At 44.7% G+C, this 21217-nt stretch overlaps 1 protein-coding gene across 2 annotated transcripts in view; it reads left to right on the top strand.

The window, feature by feature from the left end:
* The window catches only part of LOC139552046 (torsin-1A-like), a 33327-nt gene continuing 12110 nt past the window's right edge, over nucleotides 1-21217 (top strand). The window contains exon 1 of one of the 2 annotated variants that reach the window (XM_071363404.1): nucleotides 1-190. In XM_071363404.1, coding sequence (XP_071219505.1) covers nucleotides 1-190 — 190 coding nt within the window. Of the gene's footprint in view, nucleotides 191-14909; nucleotides 15155-21217 lie in introns of those variants that run through there. The other variant, XM_071363403.1, reaches the window with a different exon arrangement.

The following is a 21217-nucleotide window of genomic DNA, read 5'->3' as shown; positions in this document are numbered from 1 at the left end:
ATGCAACCGTTTTTTCTGTTGGGGTTACTGTTGTCGAACATCACTGCGACGGCGGCGATTGAGCCCATCAGTACCAGCATAGCGGTTGGTATGGCTGCGGCTCTCACCGGCTTCCTCGCAACCTACCAGAACGTGTTTGACTATTTTCACGAATGTTGTAGACCAGAGTGGATCTCCTTCAACAGAACAGGTACGTTGAACATTTAGTACCGGTGTGTTAACGTTTCTTTTGGGGAGCATTTCCAATTAACGGCGTTGAAACTTTAATTTTTTTGAACATATTTTAATTTGTCGTAAGTAAAGGTATTGTGGTCCTTCCTTGGCTACTTGCATTTCTCTGTCTGACTAGATCATAAAGGAACAATTGTCCAGACAGAGGGTTGAGTTTACGAATTGACGGTTTATTAACCCAACTTTACACAGGCTACTGTTTGGCCGTAGCCCACGCCAAATAAATGAAAGATAACCCACAAGCCAACCGTGACCTTCTCTTGTGAAGGCCAGACGTAAGAGAGAGAACAAAGGCTAAACCTGGTCTTAACTTCCAATGCTCCACCCCCCTGCCCAACCCCCCTCCACGCCACTCCGCCAACCGCCAGGATGCCCATCAGAACATTCCAGGCATTCCCGTGATTGGCAGATAGCAGGTTGATTGTCATGTCGGACCCCGCGAACACTGGGTACTGGTAAGTACAACACAACCACCTCCTAGCCTAACACATAACACACAGCTGTCTGTGCGGGTCGCTACACAGCCCCCCCACCACAAAGTCCCTCGTCCCCGAGGGAACAAACAAAGTCTCTGAAGCGACCCGGAGGTCTCCTTTGCCTGTGTGGCCATGATGGTCGCAGAGTGCCCCTCTGGGAACCAGGGGATGAAGGCAGGGATATGGGGGACAAGGAAGCGGGAACGGGTAATACAGTCCGTGGCTCTGAGGAACCACGTGGTGACACAGGGAGGGAGACAGGGGGAGTGGGCTGTCTGGAGCCTTGTCTGCGGTGCCTGGAGAATGTCATTGCCAGAGAGGGGAATTGTGGGGGTCCCTGGGGTTTGGGAAGAAGAGGCCCCTCTGTATGGGGCTAACCTGTCCAGGTGCAGTGTCACCTTTCTCCCCCTGGGAGGAAGCTGCACCCGGTAAACAACCTCCCCTACCCTCTCCAGGACACTGCAGTGTCCCACCCAGTGACTGTCCAACTTGGGGCATCTGCCTTTTTCCCTTAGGGGGTTGTAGACCCAGACCAGCTCCCCAGCCACAAGGTGCCTTCCCCGGGTGTGCACGTCATAGTTCCTCTTCTGCCTCACACCTGCATTCACCAGCTATCCAGGGGCCGACCAAACGCCATCTCCGCAGGGGTGCGAATCTCTCTCCTTAGCATGAGGAGGGCATGCGTGCAGGAGGTGGAGTCTTGGACAGCGGAGCGGCATGCCATGAGGACCATAGGCAGGTGCTTGTCCCAGTCACGCTGGTGTTTGGAAGAGACGATGGCCAGCTGCTGTCCAAGCGTTTTGTTGAAGCGCTCCACAAGGCCATCACTTTGAGGATGGAGAGGAGTAGTGCGGGTCTCGTGCATACCCAGCCTCTCACACATGGTGTCGAGCACACGGGACTCAAAGTTTCTGCCTTGGTCGCTGTGGATGGACTCCGCAGCTCCAAACCTGCTGAACATCCCCGCTGTCAGGGCGTCGACGATGGTCTCTGCCTCCTGTTCAGGCAGAGCATAGGCCTCGGGCCATTTTGTGAAATAGTCCATGGCCGTGAGCAACCAGCGGTTTCAACTGTCTGTGGTGGGGAACGGCCCAACTACATCTACTCCCACCCTCTCCATGGGAGCCCCCACTGGGAACTGTTGGAGCTGAGCATGAGAGCGGCCTGGAGGGCCCTTTCTCGCTGTGCAGTCCTCCACATCCCTCTTGTGCTGCCCCCAGTAAAAGTCCTCCACATCCCTCTTGTGCTGCCCCCAGTAAAAGCCCTGACGGAGGCGGCGCAGTGTTTTTGTGACCCCAAAGTTTCCAGTCCCCACCCCCCCATGAGTACTCTGGAGCACAGCCTCCCGCAATGCTTTTGGGACCACCACCTGCCACCTCTTCTCTCCCGTAGCCGACTACTTCCATGCCCGCTGTAGCACGCCATCATCCAGCCGCAGTCGCTCAAACTTTGACCACAACCCTTTGGTCGCGAGTGAGAGCACTGTCACCTCTTCCCATGGTGGCCTCACCTGCGCCTCTACCCACTGTAGCACTGGCTGTAGGTCTGTGTCCCGTCCCTGCTGCTGCCCCCATTCAGCCACGTCTGCAGCTCACAGCAGACAGGCCCGCTCGCCCGACACACTGTGGCACAGACCCCCCCCTCTGCACACAGCTCTCTCTCCCGTCCCTCTCTCCGCTCACAGTGGCGGCAGCCGTCTGCAGTACAGGGCCGACGGGACATGGCGTCGGCGTTGGAGTGGCGTGCCCCTGCCCCACTGTGAAGTCATACGGCTGAAGCTCCTCCAACCAGCGTGCCACCTGCCCCTCTGGCTCTCTGAAAGACATGAGCCACTGGAGAGCAGAGTGGTCAGTCCTTAAAGTAAAGGGCAGGCCTCCCAGGTAGTACTTGAAGTGTTTGACGGAAGATACAACAGCCAAGAGCTCCCGCCGGGTGTCACAGTAGCGGCGCTCATGTTTGTCAAATGTTTTGCTAAAGTACGCCACCACTCTCTCCCCCTCTGGCCCCACCTGGGCCAGCACCCCACCCATGCCCACATTGCTCGCATCTGTGTCCAGGATAAAGGGCAAGGTGAGGTCAGGGGGGGTGAGCACGGGGGCCTCGATCAGTGCACGTTTGAGGGTGTTGAAGGCCTCCTCACACTCCACTGTCCAAGTGAAAGCCTTGTGCTTCGGCAGCAGGCGGTTCAGGGGAGCAGCGACGCTTGAGAAGCCACGTATAAACCTCCTGTAGTACGAGGACAGGCCCAGGAAGCTCTTCAGCTGACGTTGGTTGGTGGGGGTGGGCCAGTCTCTGACAGCCCCCACGTTGTCCTTCATGGTGCTGATCCCCTCCTTCCCCACTCGGTGGCCCAAGAAGGACACCTCTCTCCTCATGAAGTGGCACTTCTCGGGGTGGAGCTTCAGACCTGCGGCAGCCACCCTCTCCAGCACACGCCGTAGCGCCCCCAGGGCTGACTGGAAGGAGCTGCCATGGGCCAGGATGTCATCGAGGTATACCAGACACTGCTGTCGGGGGATGCCATCCAGCACCCTGTCCATCAAACGCTCAAAAGTAGCTGGAGCGTTGCACAGGCCGAAGCACAGGACCTTGAACTGCCAGTGTCCTCTGTTAGTGGAGAATGCCGTTTTGGCTCTGGCCTCTGGGGAGAGGGGCACCTGCCAGTAGCCACTGCGGAGGTCTAGTGAGGAGAACCAGGAGGATCCCCTAACCAGGTCCAGCGACTCATCGATACGTGGTATGGGGTATGAGTCCTTCCTGGTTACCTCATTCAGCCGCCTGTAGTCCGCACAGAACCTCAGCTTGCCCCCCTTCTTCGGAACCATGACGACTGGCGCCGCCCAGGGGCTGTCTGAGGGCTCGATGAAGTCTTCCCGCTGCATCTCCAACACAGCCTTGTCTGCCGCCTCCTGGCGTGCCAGCGGGATACGGCGGGGACGCATCTTGATGGGTCGAGCATCACCGGTGTCGATCTCATGCTGCACCAGATGAGTCTGACCCACCTCTTCCTCACTCAGCGCTTAGCTGTCTCTGAATTCAAACAGAAACTGACACAACTGTTCCTGCTGCTCGGGGTCAAGACCAACACAGTTCCTTACCCATATCTCCCTCACTGCAGACAGTGTCCTCTCCTCTCCCATCTGGGGTAGCTGGGCTGGGGGGGTGCGGCCCGGGCTCACAGAGGGCTGTGTCGTGGAGGTAGCTGGGGGAATGTAACACACAGCTGTAGGTGACAGGGGGCTGGGGAAAAGTCACACACAGATGTGGGGAAGGGGGGGCAGCCATGGGTCTCTGCTGCTTTAACTGTTGGAGTAAAGGGTTTGTTGGGTTGAGTGAATGTGACATTAGGGGGAGCCATGGTGACTGCCGGCCCTCCCTGGAAGCTCAGTGTGCCCCCATTTAGGTCTAACTGGCAGCCTGTGCTCCTAAAAAAGTCCAACCCCAGGATACAAGGTTCCTGCACAGCCACCACCCACACAGGATGACACACAGTCCTGCCCCCTACTGTCAGAGTCATTATTCCCTTCCCTTTCATGGGTGCCAGCTCACCTGTGACTGTGCGGAGCTGCACAGTTGTGGGCTCACACTGTGTCCAACCTGGCACAATATCTGGCCTCACCAGGGTTACTGTGGACCCAGTGTCCACCAGGGCGGAGCAGGGCACCCCCTCCACAGTGACAGGGACATGACAAAAGTCCCCAACACAGGTCCGGCCCACCACAACAACAGGCTCCATCCGCTTGCCCTCGTCTGCTTCTGGGGGAAGTGGAGCCTTGCTTCCCCGTCTGTGCTGGTGGGCTCCCCTTGAAGAAGATGGTGGTTGGGATAGAAAACCACGGGTCCGCACTACCCGTTTCCCTGAGCTCTGGTGGACATGGGGCAATCCCGGCGCAGATGGTCTGACTGACCACAACCCCAGCAGACCCTGGGACCAGGGCGTGTCTTTCGTGCCGCCTGTAGCGACACAGCACGAATGAGTTCTGTCATTTCAGCCACCCATGCAGGCTTTTCCGGCTCCTGGCTGCTCTGCCCCCCAGCTCGCACAGAGGGTGTGTCTCCCTGCACCCCCACCAAAGCCCCAGCTGAAGCACCAGCCCACACCAGCTCCCTCTCCAAAGCCATCTTCAAGGCTATCTGCAATGACTCAGGATGAGCTAGCTGGGTCTGTATGCGCAGCTCCGTAGGCGCTCTGCCTGTATGAACTGGTCCCGTGCTAGCTCGCTCTGCACGGAGGGGGGCATGTGACATCTCGACAGCTACTCCAGACGGTGGAATCTGAGACTGTATGGAGTTCCCGAAGCAGATGGGGAGAACGTGCGGCAAGAGACCATCAAAGTCTGCCAAGCTATCCTACCTGTGGAGAAGGCTAAGCTAGCAGATGTTGTCGACACTGTACATCGCCTTGGCACGAGAAGGCAGGGTGACTCCAAGCCCAGAGGTATCATTCTCCAGTTCACATCGCGGATCTACAGGGATGCCATTTGGAAAGCAGCCAAGAAGTCTACTTTCCTACACAATAACAATCTACGTTTTGCTGAAGACCTCTCGAAAGCAGACAGAGAAAGGAGAGAGAAACTGTGGCCAGCTGTGGAAAAAGCATGAAAAGAGGGAAAAGCGGCTTACTTCATCGGAGGGCGCGCTTTCATCAACTGATCCGAAATCAACCTTCCTCCTTGAGGACTGTCAAAGACTGTGCCTGGTGGTCAACATAGGCCACCTAGATAGCTACCTCTGATGTGAGCAGATCCCACTCCCGGCTCTAAGGTGATTTAACCTTCGTTCTAACTGCACAGGACTACTGGAGTAATGGATATTTGCTATTTTATTTGTTCTCTCACTTCTGATATTTTTACCTGCAGTATAGGCAGTGAGCAAGCTCTTTGTTGTTTCTTATTCTGGCAGTTAGCTTTGTTATGCTAAACTATTCTCACTCAATCATTTATATCTACAGTGGGGCAAAAAAGTATTTAGTCAGCCACCAATTGTGCAAGTTCTCCCACTTAAAAAGATGAGAGAGGCCTGTAATTTTCATCATAGGTACACTTCAACTATGACAGACAAAATGAGAAAGAAGAATCCAGAAAATGACATTGTAGGATTTTTTATGAATTTATTTGCAAATTATGGTGGAAAATAAGTATTTGGTCACCTACAAACAAGCAAGATTTCTGGCTCTCACAGACCTGTAACTTCTTCTTTAAGAGGTTCCTCTGTCCTCCACTCGTTACCTGTATTAATGGCACCTGTTTGAACTTGTTATCAGTATAAAAGACACCTGTCCACAACCTCAAACAGTCACACTCTAAACTCCACTATGGCCAAGACCAAAGAGCTGTCAAAGGACACCAGAAACAAAATTGTAGACCTGCACCAGGCTGGGAAGACTGAATCTGCAATAGGTAAGCAGCTTGGTTTGAAGAAATCAACTGTGGGAGCAATTATTAGGAAATGGAAGACATACAAGACTACTGATAATCTCCCTCGATCTGGGGCTCCACGCAAGATCTCACCCCGTGGGGTCAAAATGATCACAAGAACGGTGAGCAAAAATCCCAGAACCACACGGGGGGACCTAGTGAATGACCTGCAGAGAGCTGGGACCAAAGTAACAAAGCCTACCATCAGTAACACACTACGCCGTCAGGGACTCAAATCCTGCAGTGCCAGACGTGTCCCCCTGCTTAAGCCAGTACATGTCCAGGCCCGTCTGAAGTTTGCTAGAGAGCATTTGGATGATCCAGAAGAAGATTGGGAGAATGTCATATGGTCAGATGAAACCAAAATATAACTTTTTGGTAAAAACTCAACTCGTCGTGTTTGGAGGACAAAGAATGCTGAGTTGCATCCAAAGAACACCATACCTACTGTGAAGCATGGGGGTGGAAACATCATGCTTTGGGGCTGTTTTTCTGCAAAGGGACCAGGACGACTGATCCGTGTAAAGGAAAGAATGAATGGGGCCATGTATCGTGAGATTTTGAGTGACAACCTCCTTCCATCAGCAAGGGCATTGAAGATGAAACGTGGCTGGGTCTTTCAGCATGACAATGATCCCAAACACACCGCCCGGGCAACGAAGGAGTGGCTTCGTAAGAAGCATTTCAAGGTCCTGGAGTGGCCTAGCCAGTCTCCAGATCTCAACCCCATAGAAAATCTTTGGAGGGAGTTGAAAGTCTGTGTTGCCCAGCAACAGCCCCAAAACATCACTGCTCTAGAGGAGATCTGCATGGAGGAATGGGCCAAAATACCAGCAACAGTGTGTGAACCTTGTGAAGACTTACAGAAAACGTTTGACCTCTGTCATTGCCAACAAAGGGTATATAAACCAAAGTATTGAGAAACTTTTGTTATTGTCCAAATACTTACTTTCCACCATAATTTGCAAATAAATTCATTAAAAATCCTACAATGTGATTTTCTGGATTTTTTTCCCTCATTTTGTCTGTCATAGTTGAAGTGTACCTATGATGAAAATTACAGGCCTCTCATCTTTTTAAGTGGGAGAACTTGCACAATTGGTGGCTGACTAAATACTTTTTTGCCCCACTGTATATGGTATGCAACACTGGTTTCCTTATATTCTTTTTCGATTTGCGATTGTTGCTTAGCTCATAGTACTTTGTTCTATATTCCACTTTGCCATTGTCTATTGTGTCACTCAATGCTAGGGGGTTAAGAAATAATGTAAAGCGCAAAGCATTATTTTTATTTGCCAAACAGCTTAAAACAGATTTAGTTTTTTTCAAGAGTCTCATTCAGTTGCTACTGACGTCAACTTCAACTGACGTCAACATCTCAGTGGGGTAATGATGTATGGCTCTCATGGTTCTGAACACTCTGCTTGAGTTACCACTCTAAAGAATAATTTCAATGTAAGTATTTTGCACTCCGACTGTGACCCTTCTGGTCACTTTCTTTATCTTGTTATCAACTTTAACAACATAATTATTATTATTACCAACATTTATGGTTACAATTCCAAACTTGAAAATGATCAGTTACTTGAATCTTTAGAAAAGCGTTTTCTCCATGGCTAACCAAGTTCCCGAATGCTTTACTTATTGTAGGTGGGGATTTTTTATATTTCTCTGAATAATTTAATTGATAGATGGCCTCCGGGACAGTCCACTTCTATGAATACAAGTTTGAGGCAGTTTATGGAAAGGTTTGATATTATAGATATTTGGAGAGTAAAGTTTCCTAATGACTAGTCTTTCACAGAGAGTAATAAGACCGCTCCAGACAATCACGCATAGATTTTTGGCTGGTGTCTAAATGTTTTGAGAAACAGAATATTTCTGTTAACATCCTGGTCACTCCCCTTACTGATCATAGAGCTATTTATATTGACATTAAACGTTTTATCTCTGATAATGGCCTTGGCAGAGCATCCTACTGGAAGCTTAATAGCTCTATACTAAAACATGAGTTGGTCAAGATGGAGATAAACAAACAATTTAATTACACACTTTTGGAACAAAGCTATAAATGACAATTAATACAGTAATAACTGGGAGCATTTTAAATATGCGGTTGGAAAATATTTAAGAAAATATGGGAGTATTCTTGCTAAGACAAGGAGAGCTGAAGAAGAAATTGTAACTACAAAGGTCTTCTCTTGTTCAAATGCCTGTAGAAAGTCTCTCAGGAGGACACATCTGTTCTGTTTGAGCTACAACACAAGTTGGATGATATGTATGAACTGAAAGCAGAGGGAGACAGTATAAACTGAAAGCAGAGGGAGCCTGTATGAACTGAAAGCAGAGGGAGCCTTTGTCAGATCTAGGAAGAAGTGGCTAGAGGAGGGTGAACAAAATTCATCTTATTTTTTCATGTTAGAAAAATACCACTCTAAAAATAATACAATTCAACAATTAAATATTAATGGCCTCATCACAGATGATCCCAAATTAATCTCTAACTTTAGCAGTAACCTTTACAGGAATTTATATAGTTCTAAGTATTGTGAGGTTTCCTCAACACTTTTCTTTGACTCTCTGGGGGATGTGAAATCAATCGGGGAGGCTAAGAGGGAACAGTGGGATGACCCTATTATAGTTGAAGAGATCATTTATTCTATTGAACACCTACAAACATAATAAGTCCCCTGGGACTGATGGTATATCTGCTGAGTTTTACAAAACTTTTTCTCAACAGTTATCTGTTGGAGGAATTTTCTGAAAGCATTGTAAATAATGCTCTCCCTCCCAGTTTGACTCAAGGTCTGATTACATTAATCCCTAAACCCAAAAAAGACTTGCTTCTACTCGATAATTGGCGTCCAATCTGTCTGCTCAATAATTACTACAAAATATTAGCCTCTATATTTGCAAAAGGAATGAAGGCACTATTGGACTCAATTATAGAAGAGACACAATCTGGCTTCATGAGGAATGGACATATATCTAATAATATCCGACTGGTGTTAGACCTTATTGATTATTCTGATTTAATCTTCGAAGATAGTTTTATTCTCTTCTTAGACTTTTATAAAGCCTTCAATACAGTGGAACATGAGTTTCTATTTCAGTCCCTTGAGAAATTTGGTTTTGGGGAATTATTTTGTAGTACTATTAAAACTCTTTATATGAATGGGAACAGTTCAATTAAGTTAAAGCATGGCACTTCTCCTAGATTTGATATGAAAAGAGGAATTAGGCAAGGTTGCCCAATTTTGCCTTACCTCTTCCTGCTTGCAACCCAACTTCTTACAAGTTTTGTTAAATCCAGTGATATAAAAGGGATCTCTCTTGCGGACAGAGATATTATCATAAGTCAACTTGCAGATGACACAACCCTCTTTTTGAAAGATGCTGACCAGATTCCTGGAGCAGTCGATGTGATAAATATATTTTCCAAAGCATCTGGTCTTTGCCTAAACCTTAATAAGTGTGAACTGTTTGCTGTTAAAGACTGTGTGATACCCTCTACATGCAATATTCCAGTCAAGGAAAAAGTAACATACCTTGGGATTACCATATCTAAGGATCAACAGGAAAGATGCTCATTAAATTGTATACCTATTATTGAAAAAACAAAAAGAAGTTGAACCATTGGTTGCAGAGGGATTTATCCTTGAAAGGTAGAGTATTGCTTTCTAAAGCTGAAGGTATCTCCAGACTTACTTATGCAGCCCAGTCCCTATATCTTGACAACAAAATAGGTAAAGCGGTTGACCAGGTGCTTTTCAACTTTATCTGGAAAAATCATACACATTATATTAGGAAATCTGTCGTTATGAACTCATATGAATATGGTGGACTCAATTTTCCTACTTTGAATAATACTTTTAAGATATATTGGGCTTAACATTTTTTAAAGAATCCTACTTCAATTTGGAATTTCATCCCTTATATCTTTTCCCGTTTTGGTGGCCTCAATTTTATGTTACTTTGTAACTATGACATTGATAAGATTCCTGCAAAATGATCTGCTTTTCATGGACAAGTATTCTTAGCATGGTCGTTAATATATTTTTAAGAATTCCCCTCATAGGTATTTCATTTGGAACAATAAGGACATTTTGTATAGAAACAAGTCTTTATTTTTTAAGAACTGGTTCAATAGTCATATCCTACTGGTGAGGCAACTTTTTAATGCACTGTCACGTTCGCTAGAATAAATGTCGGACCAAGGCGCAGCGGATGTTGAGTTACACATTATTTAATAGAAAGTGAAACTAAGCAAAGACAAAAACTAACAACGAACCGTGACAACAGAGATGCTACGTGCACTAACTCAAAACAATATCCCATAAACACAGGTGGGAAAAACAGCTACTTAAATATGATCCCCAACTAGAGACAACGATTACCAGCTGCCTCTAATTGGGAATCATACACAATCACCAACATAGAAAAACAAACCTAGAACCCCACATAGAAATAATAAACTAGACTAACCCCCCAGTCACACCCTGACCTACTCTACCATAGAAAATAAGGACTCTCTATGGTCAGGATGTGACATGCAGAAGGATTGTTACTCAATTCTGAGGAATTTTTATCTCGTTACAATATCCCTGTAACACCTAGAGAGTTTGCCATAGTCTTTGATGCTATTCCATCTGGAACTCTTATGTTATTTAGAGGTGTAGCCAGACCTCACCTTCTTGACCTACCCTCGCTTATTCCAGTTGACCCTCCAATAGGGAAAATATGTTTCTCCGTACTCCCTCAGAACAATAGGTCTATACGTGCTTTATTTCAAAGGGATATTGTATCCATTCCTTATGTCACAAGTTACTGGAATACATTGGTCACTAATATCTGTTGGGAAAAAGTCTGGTTATTACCACACAAATACCTGCTTGTTAACAAGGTCAAAGAGGTCTCTTTCAGAATGATCCATAAGTATCACCATGCGAATCATTACCTGAAGAAACTCAAAAAAGACATTAACATTGATTGTACTTTTTGTGTTGAGCATCTAGAAACAGTTTCACATTTATTTTGGCATTGTCTACTGTCACGGTACTGACTTTTGCCCGTCGCCTGCAGCAAAAGCCTCTATCCCGTCCTCTGGCTAGGCAGAGTACTTTAGGATTTTAGTTACTTCGGTGCAACAAGGGCCTAGCCGAGCGGCCCTACCATCCCTTCTATCTATTCTTAGTGGCCCTTTGCGTGAGTTGGCTTTGTTCCTTAGTTCGCATTGTCACTCCCTTTATAATTCTATTGTGGGCTCTTAGAGTATTATATTTCTTCTAACTACTCAAATTTATACTAAGATCTCCTTTAACCACCTGTCCTTTTTATTTATTTATATATCAATACCTAATAATCTCTGTTGATTATTATGCTCGTCAGCTAGTAGTCACTTGGAAACTAGTATTGTTATATGTGGGATGTAAATTCTAATCCCTGATATACTTTTTATTGTCCACACAATTAAGTAATATTTAGTGCTATAGCCTTAACCTATAACCAGTGTCACTTTCTGTTCAGTGAGAGTGTCAAAGGCGTTTCTCTCCAGATCGTTAAACTGGCCTAGTTGTCAAAGTTTCTAGCTTTTATTAAATCACTCTGTTTTTTGTCTTATACACGTTATCACACTTCAATGGTTATACAGTTTTCATTAATACAACAATAGTGCTCAATCACTCCTTAATACACTTTATACTAATGCCAGATAATATTGCAAATCTTTAAATGCGTTAACACTTCTAACAATATTGACTAAATAGCAAAATAGTTCAATTACCTTAAATGCTCAGCCCCTTGGTCACTTTCCTGTAATTGGTATTCTCACAGCAATAATGCTAGATTCCGAATTCCAATATCTTAATACTATTCACTTCCAACCAGTGGTGGGCCGTCAGGGCCAGCAAGGCCTTCTCTGCTGGCCTAAACATCATCAGAATATAAAAAAAAAAAAAAAAAAATATTTCCCCACAAATATGTATTAAATTATTCCCCAGAGTAAGAGTTATACTCTTCATTTCATAGTTTTCCTCTTGGTTGCACTGCTTCCAGCCCCAGGTTGAGATTTGGAGGGCTGGTCTTTATGTTAGATCTTTTATCCAATCATATTCAGCCATCATGTGTTGCCAGGGGTCTAAAATCTGCCCTCAGACCTTCAGAATCAACAGTGCGGGCACTTGTAGCTTAAAGTGAATGGAAATGAAAATTTAGTGTCAACCAATCAGCTTTAGAGTTGGCTATTGTACGCCTGCTGGCTGGCTCCAGTGTTACACAGGAGCCAGCTAGCAGGCGTAGTGCGTGCACGTCTTTTGATTGGATTACCAATATTGAGAGGCAGGTCCTATGGGCAGGTCTATGCAGAACCTCAGAACTAGGAAACTGAATTTGATAAACAAATTAATTTGCGTACTACTAAGCTGTTTTTTCAACCCACAATGGCGGAAGGAGGAGAAGATATCGATTTGGTCGAGGATATAATTATATATTATATCTCAAGACGAACTTTTCAAGAAAAGTTAGACATTGTAAGGAGAGGTCGCCCGACGCCGACGCTACAAAGCCTGTCACAGGCGGGAAAGGGGTTCGTTCGCCACTTTCAAAGTTCCAACTACGAGCGCTATCAATGGCTCACAGGCTCCGAGAAGCACTGCAAACTGTACTGCTGGGAATGCCTATTATTTGCAAGTGATCGATTTGGTGTTTGGAGCCACACTGGCTTTGCAAACTTGAGTTGTCTAACCAAGGCAGCAACGAGACACCAAAGTACGGCTGGGCACTGACAAGCAATTGTGCTTTTGAAAACTTTTGGGGACACCCGAGTGGATCTGCAGCTCAACGAACAAACGCGCAGGGCAACGGAGCTGCACAATGAAAAGGTGAAGAAAAATAGGGAAATATTGAAAAGACTCATTGATTGTGTTATGTTTTTGGGTAAACACTGTTTACCCCAAAATTTACATTTTTATCAATTTCAAGGTGACGCAACGCCTGGTTATACTGCATTTCTGTCTAAATGTATAGTGTCTAGAGCCATGGCATCATAATGATGGTAATAAGAGGTGGATTAATTCGGGTGGGACTGTGTAGGACCTCACTGAAGGCACAGGCCCCAGGCCCACGGCACGCCACTGCTTCCAACCCTGTGTATAGACTCAATATATTGTAACTGGTATTTGGCTGTTTCATTTTATTGCTAAACACTTCTGGACCTGATGTTTCAATGTGTGAATGCCGCTTTGTCCGCAATCAAGAGGTGTCTAGACCCCTGTGTTTCGGAGACTCAGGTACGGGTTCACAAAGTTCAACCAGGTAGATTCAGATAGTGATCCAATAAGTACTTAGGCAAAATTATCCAGTTCTCAAATATTGTTCTAGGCCAACAAAAAGCGTATAGTGCAATAGTAAATTTACCTAAGATGATTCTCCATATGAAGTCTGTCTCATATGTCAGTGAGTATCATAGTTCTCTCATGATATCTGTTCTCTTTATATACTATTTTTACAGGGGAAGTTCCCAAGGTTCTGGGCCTCTGTCTAAAACAGACTACTATTGCGCAATCTTAAACTCCAGTTAGTGCACTCAGCTATAACTCAAGCTTCCTGTTCCAAATCTAGGTCATGCAAAACTGACGCCCACATTGCTGCTTCCGTGTTACTGTCGGCTGATTCTACTTGATGATACCAGCTGGTTGTTTCTTCCACTGGAGGTGGTGTGTCGAGAGTCAGCAGTGAGAGGTCTATGATGGGTATCTCTTCTGCTTCCCCCTGTTGTCCAGTTTCTGCAGGTGTAGTCCATGGTTCCAAGAGGTCCCATGGATGCCCTGTGTTGTTGTCCTCACTTCTTGATGGAGTGGGCAGATCCTTTTTGGCTTTTGTCACACTACATGTAAAACAATTATGGAAAGATATTCAGTTTTATAATTGTTAATATTCTTGATGACTTTTGTTTTTTTATGGGAGAATGTGCTGCTCGGTTTCCTTAACCATAATAAAGATAAAGAAAAACATTTTTGCCTTATAAATCTGATTGTGCTAATGGCAAAATGTCATATTCATAAATGTAAATTCACAAAAAAAACACTTCGACCAATACGATAAGACCATTCTACATTCTTCTAATAGGAAAGCTGTTAAAACAATCAATATGTGTGCATCTTTTAAGGTCTTTGTATAATGTGTCATTTGTTGTACCCCCTAGCATATGTTATCATTGTATGTTTGTATACTTCTTGTATGTACAGTAATCCCTCGTTTATCGCGGGGGTTACGTTCCAAAAATGACCCGCGATAAGTGAAATCCGCGAAATAGAAAACTTTTTTTTTTTTTACAATTAGCAACTATTACATGTATACAAATACAGTGACTCACGTGTAGGCCGTTTCACTGCTCTTCAGACTGGGCCGCTGCATCCTGACTGCGCTCTGCAGTGGGTTATTATGGGTTTAGGAGATGTTCGAAATTACAAGATAATTTGGCCAACTTAATGTAAATTTGCCAAGCTGTTTTATGTACGTACACATAACTGCACGAGACGACAAAATGATTGCACAATTCGTAGCATGTTTTGATACAAGAAGCGGGAGTGAGTTTTTAGCGAATCAGAATGCAGAGCACAATGCACCAAAAAAAAAAAAAAAATGCATTATGAAAATCCGCGAAATAGCGAATCCGCGATAAGTGAACCGCGAAGTGGCGAGGGATCACTGTATACTGATTTTTCTCCAATAAAAAAAAGCCGTGTTGTCGCATAATGATTACGTAGGAGGAAATAGCTGAGTTGGACTGAAAGCATTTGCGTTCAAAAATTATACACTAGGTAGCTAAATGTTTATTTGAAGTGAAAATGAAAGCAACATACAAAACCTATTTCGTATATTATGTGTTGATATCGAGTGTTTTTGTAAATGCTTTCGAACCAATCTCAACCACATTTGTGCTCGGTTTGGGATTGGCAGCAGTGGGGCGGAAAATGTACAGTTATGTATATGAAAATTGCGATTCAAACTGGATTGCTTTTAATTCAACAGGTATGTGCACAGCTAAATATTAAATGGTTGATGTGTTAACGTGGTTTACTTAGGCTATTTGATCATGTAGACACAGTCAGTCCTTTTGAGTTTTAATCTTGAAATTGCTTATCGATCGCCACCAATATACTGTTGTCCTACTTTAGACAACGAGGGTTGACTTTAGGGTCGTTAAATATTGTGTGGATGAAGTGCGGGTGGGCGGCTTGAGAAAACGATACCTTAAATCCATAAATGTAGCAGTCTTGTGCAGTTTATATCTATAGGCTACATAAAAGTTTGCCATTTATTTTAGGCTATTTGGCATTAGTGCATAAACCTAAGCTTTAAGGCCTAATTGTTCCCTTGCCAAATAGCCTACACCCTACTCGCCAAATGGGAACGGGCAGAAAAATCGATCGACATAAACAATAAGGACTAGTAGGCTACGTTTACATGCACGGAAACAATGTGATATTAAACTGATTACGTTAGTAGGCAGATTATGCCATAGTCTTGTTAACACCATACTATGCTTATGTTAATCGTTGTAAAATCAAAATAAACACGTTTTCTGAGTATCTTTCGAATTATAAGAACATCTAAACACCTTAATTGGTGTTCCAAAGGTGTGTTTGATCTGCACATATGTCTGCAATGGTATTGCAAGCCTACCTGTTTTAGCATGAGTGAAGTGAGTTAGGAACAACTGAATCAGTGCCTCTTATAGTTTTTACATCAGGGGTGCAACTTTGGTTTTAGAAGTGGGGGGGACATAACCATAGAGGGGGTCTTCCCTCAGAATGGTTTTGGGCATCTAGCTCATTTACTGCATTTCTACTAGGACCGGTCCCGATAAACCAAGAGTAGTATTTTCTTTTGAGCAATCTATTAATCAAAATTTTAAATGTGTATTTTTCCATATATAGACACACCCTATGTGTTTTAATAAAATCAGCTGTATGTACTGAACTAGTCAGATGCTTTTAGCACGCTGTTTGATTAAACAAAAGAAGACACACAAATGACTCAAAGGGAGCCGGAGATCAAGATAGCCTAACCAGAAGAAAAGAAACCTGTTCCCGATGTAACGGATGTGAAATGGCTAGCTAGTTAGCGGTGGTACGCGCTAATAGCGTTTCAATCGGTTACGTCACTCGCTTTGAGACCTTGAAGTAGTGGTTCCCCTTGCTCTGCGAGGGCCGCGGCTTTTGTGGAGCGATGGGTAACGATGCTTCGTGGGTGACTGTTGATGTGTGCAGAGGGTCCCTGGTTCGCGCCCGAGGGGACGGACGTAAAGTTAAACTGTTACATTGGTGCCGTGACCCAGATCACTGGTTGCTGCGGAAAAGGAGGAGGTCGAAAGGGGGGTGAGTGTAACGGTAAAAAAGGCTTAGTGTCACTGAGTCTGATGCGATGGACATATCTAGTAGCCTTCCCGCAATCTAGTTTGTTCCGGGAGAAGATACACTCGTAGCGGGCTATTAGCTGAACTAGCTGGGCCTTACACTGTTGCGACAACTGAGTGGACTCAATGTCAATGTCACCTAGCCCTAACTCGTGAAACACCTCACTTGTCACTCTGTGCGGTTTTACGGCACTGTCAACGGTCAAGCTATCTCCACTACCATTGTCAAAGTCTTGATTGTCATCCATTTTGTGTATCTGCTGCACCAGGGGGACCGGTTCGACAGTGGGCCCATCTATGTAGTCAGTGTCAAAGTCCTCTAATGCCATGCAAGGAAAAACGTCTGCTATCTTGGCATTGCGTCTCACTGTTACTGGCTTTGGTGAGGGATTGATAACTTTGACAGGGACCCAGCCATCGCTCCACAATGTCGCTACTGTTCTCCCCACTAGAATGTTTTTCGGTCTTGAGCGTGCCCTCGTAGGCTCAATAACGACAGCACTGCCCGCAGATACATTTTGAGGCGTACACAACCGGCCCCAGACTAAATGTTCCTGCATGGGCTCCAATGTGACCGCTTCAGCCTTACCGTGCCCACTCTTTCCGGCACCTCTGTCCCTGTTCTAGTAGTGGATGGCCAACGTGATGAGCTCATCCTAGGCAGCAACGTGATAAAACACCTCATCAGGGAGCTGAAGACGACCGGTGACTTCTGGGAGAAGATGTCATCATCTGAACACAATGGAGATGACAAACTGTTCCGTCTGCTGGCTAATGTAGAGAGATGGAAAGGAACAGAAGTCTAATCTAAAAATTACTTTTATTGCCATTTGCCAACTATGTAATAATGACCTACATAAAGCCAACACAACAATGCAGATAGAAAATAAATATCATATAAATTACATTGGCTACGCATGGCTTGTCTGCAACGATTTTGAAACATTGTATCAACTGTCAACTGTGTCGCCCCAAAACTCGTGCTAGCAAACTTGAGATATTGTATAAAATAGTCTGGGCCCTCAGTTTCCAGTGCCAGTGATCTCGAGACACACAGCTGTAGGCTTTTTGTGCAAGGGATAAGAAGTAATCAGGTATTTTATGACATTTCCACTGGATCAGAACATTACATTTTCCCTTTCATGCCGAGTGGTTATCGAAAGGGAGAGAGCTGGAAATATTGTTCAAATACCATGAGAACCTATTGCCATTCACAATTGATTGTAAAAACAGACTTTGTTTACTTGCTGTTGTGAAGAAAAATTACTTTGAGAAGCTCCAAAGCTCATTAGTGGGGGTGAGTTAACACATCAGAAATACTATCTGACATCCCCAAATGGGCACATTTATAGCCCTACATTTGCGTGCAGGCCAGGTAGACTAGTCCTACTTCTATATGTGTAAATAGGTGCTTGTCCTTACTCAACATTGACAGGAGCGTTTCAAACAAACGACAATAAATAAATTGACAACTCGTAAATGTAATGAAATAAAACAAACTTGTTTCTCACAAGTGTAGCATAGGTTGCGAGTTTTGCAAAACACGTCCACTCTGACAATAAGAACTAATGGTAAATGACTAATAAAAAATATATATTGAATGCATTAACAGAAATGACCATAAACAAACATTGCAGATTAGAAATGATGGGAATTAACGGTAAATGTAGGCTACTACTGGTAATGTAAACTTTTTTAGGACCCTGTATTTCAAAGATAATTTGTAAAAATCCAAATAACTTCACAGATCTTCATTGTAAAGGGTTTAAACAGTGTTTCCCATGCTTGTTCAATGAACCATACACAATTAATGAACATGCACCTGTGGAACGGTCGTTAAGACACTAACAGCTTACAGACGGTAGGCAATTAAGGTCACAGTTATGACAACTTAGGACACTAAAGAGTCCTTTCTACTGACTCTGAAAAACACCAAAAGAAAGATGCCAGGGTCCCTGTTCATCTGTGTTGAACGTGCCTTAGGCATGCTGCAAAGAGGCATGAGGACTGCAGATGTGGCCAGGGCAATAAATTGCTATTTACGTACTGTGAGACGCCTAACACAGCGCTACAGGGAGACAGGTTCTGACAGCTGATCGTCCTCGCAGTCGCAGACCACTTGTAACAACACCTGCACCAGATCGGTACATCCGAACATCACACCTGCGGGACAGGTACAGGATGGCAACAACAACTGCCCGAGTTGCACCAGGAACGCACAATCCCTCCATCAGTGCTCAGACTGTCCGCAATAGGCTGAGAGAGGCTGGACTGAGGGCTTGTAGGCCTGTTGTAAGGCAGGTCCTCACCAGACATCACCGGCAACAATGACGCCTATGGGCACAACAAACCCACCGTCGCTGGACCAGACAGGACTGGCAAAAAGTGCTCTTCTCTGACGAGTCGCGGTTTTGTCTCAACAGGGGTGATGGTCGGATTCGTGCTTATTGTTGAAGGAATGAGTGTTACACCGAGGCCTGTACTCTGGAGCGGGATCATTTTGGAGGTGGAGGGTCCGTCATGGTCTGGGGCGGTGTGTCATAGCATCATTGGACTGAGCTTGTTGTCATTGCAGGCAATCGCAACGCTGTGCGTTACAGGGAAGACATCGTCCTCCCTCATGTGGTACCCTTCCTGCAGGCTCATCCTGACATGACCCTCCAGCATGATAATACTTCTCGTTCTGTGCGTGGCTTCCTGCAAGACTGGAATGTCAGTGTTCTGCCATGGCCAGCGAAGAGCCCGGATCTTAATCCTATTGAGCACGCCTGGGAACTCTTGGATCGGAGGGTGAGGGCTAGGGCCATTCCCCCCAGAAATGTCCGGGAACTTGCAGGTGCCTTGGTGGAAGAGTGGGGTAACATCTCACAGCAAGAACTGGCAAATCTGGTGCAGTCCATGAGGAGGAGATGCACTGCAGTACTTAATGCAGCTGGTGGCCACACCAGATACTGACTGTTACTTTAGATTTTGACCCCCCCCTTTTGTTCAGGGACTCATTATTCAATTTCTGTTGGTCACATGTCTGTGGAACTTGTTCAGTTTGTCTGTTGTTGAATCTTGTTATGTTCATACAAATATTTACACATGTTAAGTTTGCTGAAAATAAACGCAGTTGACAGTGAGAGAACGTTTCTTTTTTTGCTGAGTTTATGTGGGAGCGGACATTTTGGTTAGGTTGGCGTTTAAAATCGATACCATATACCAAGTTTTTTTGCTGAGTTTATGTAATGGGGAATTGATACACAGCAAATAATGCACACAAGGAAGTTATGAAACAATGAATTCCCACGAAATGGAGGAAGAGTGCATTCTGGAGAGAGACGTGCCTTGTGCATCTGAGCCGCAATTCCCATATTCTTGAACCGTGGTATCCTCGCAGCCTCGTCAATGGATTAGTCCACTGAGGCATTCGCAAATCACACAGGTGTCTCTTGGGCCATGAAAAAAAATGTATCTATTTGTGACTGCTCGACTAAAGTAAATTAAATAGAGCCCTTTCGTCATACAGTAGGCTATTCCATATAAGGCACCCAGACCTTATGAATGTTGCACAGTAGACCCTTAATCTTGTAATAAATCAAATCTAGTGATACGTCTTCACATTTGCCATCCATTGTGACATTCTGGTAGGAGAACCAACCTTCCAATGAATGGCGACGCGTTTCTTAGCCGCTATAAATGCTAGGTTACAGTTTCTTCTGATAAGTCTCCAGTATCAACATTTCCAAGCAAACAAAACCAGGGATAAGGGAGAATCTGTCGACATGCAGAGATAAAATAACATACTCTTTGCCAGAATATACCCAGCCTTCACAAGATCGTAACATATGCAAATATGTCCCCTTTTGTGTTTTCCACATCCAGCAGAGCAATTACATGATATTCAGTTTCATTGGCATGTAGGATGTTCTGTGGAGGATTCTAAACTTTAGTAATTTATGTCTGAGATTATATGAACATGACTGTGCATTCAAAGATATCTTTATCCATTCATCATCATCACTGACCGTTCACGATGACAGTGTAGTCTGTATAGCTGTTCATATCGTGTTTGTTTGAAAAATAGGGAATTAGCTAGGGAAACTGACAGATCAATAACGTTACATTGCTAAACTGACTCTAATAAAAATGGTCTAAAATTGTTTGGCCGCTGGTTTCATCGTTTAATTCAGGTCTAGTGTGATTGAGACAAAAATAATATCTAAAGTTTCTGAGCTAGCCAGGTAAAGTTAGCCAACTTTTGGCTAGCTCTGGTACATCAACTGGCGAAAACTAGCCAAGTTAGTTTGAAACCGGACAAAAAGGCTACAAAACATTTCCATACACACAACAGACTCTGTACCCAGAGACTTGAGATGAGCTGGCTGTAGTAGCTAGCTAGCTACACTACCGTTCAAAAGTTTGGGGTCACTTAGAAATGTCCTTGTTTTTGAAAGAAAAGCACATTTTTGTTGTCCATTAAAATAACATCAAATTGATCAGAAATACAGTGTAGACATTGTTATTGTTGTAAATGACTATTGTAGCTGGAAATGACTGATTTTTTATGGAATATCTACATAGGTGTACAGAGGCCCATTATCAGAAACCATCACTCATGTGTTCCAATGGCACGTTGTGTTTGCTAGTCCAAGTTGATAATTTTTAAAAGGCTAACACAATGTTCCATTGGA

Source organism: Salvelinus alpinus, chromosome 24 (assembly GCF_045679555.1).
Source record: "Salvelinus alpinus chromosome 24, SLU_Salpinus.1, whole genome shotgun sequence".
Taxonomy (NCBI): domain Eukaryota; kingdom Metazoa; phylum Chordata; class Actinopteri; order Salmoniformes; family Salmonidae; genus Salvelinus; species Salvelinus alpinus.
The sequence above is the reverse complement of the archived record's forward strand: the minus strand, read 5'-3'. Positions and strand labels throughout refer to the sequence as shown.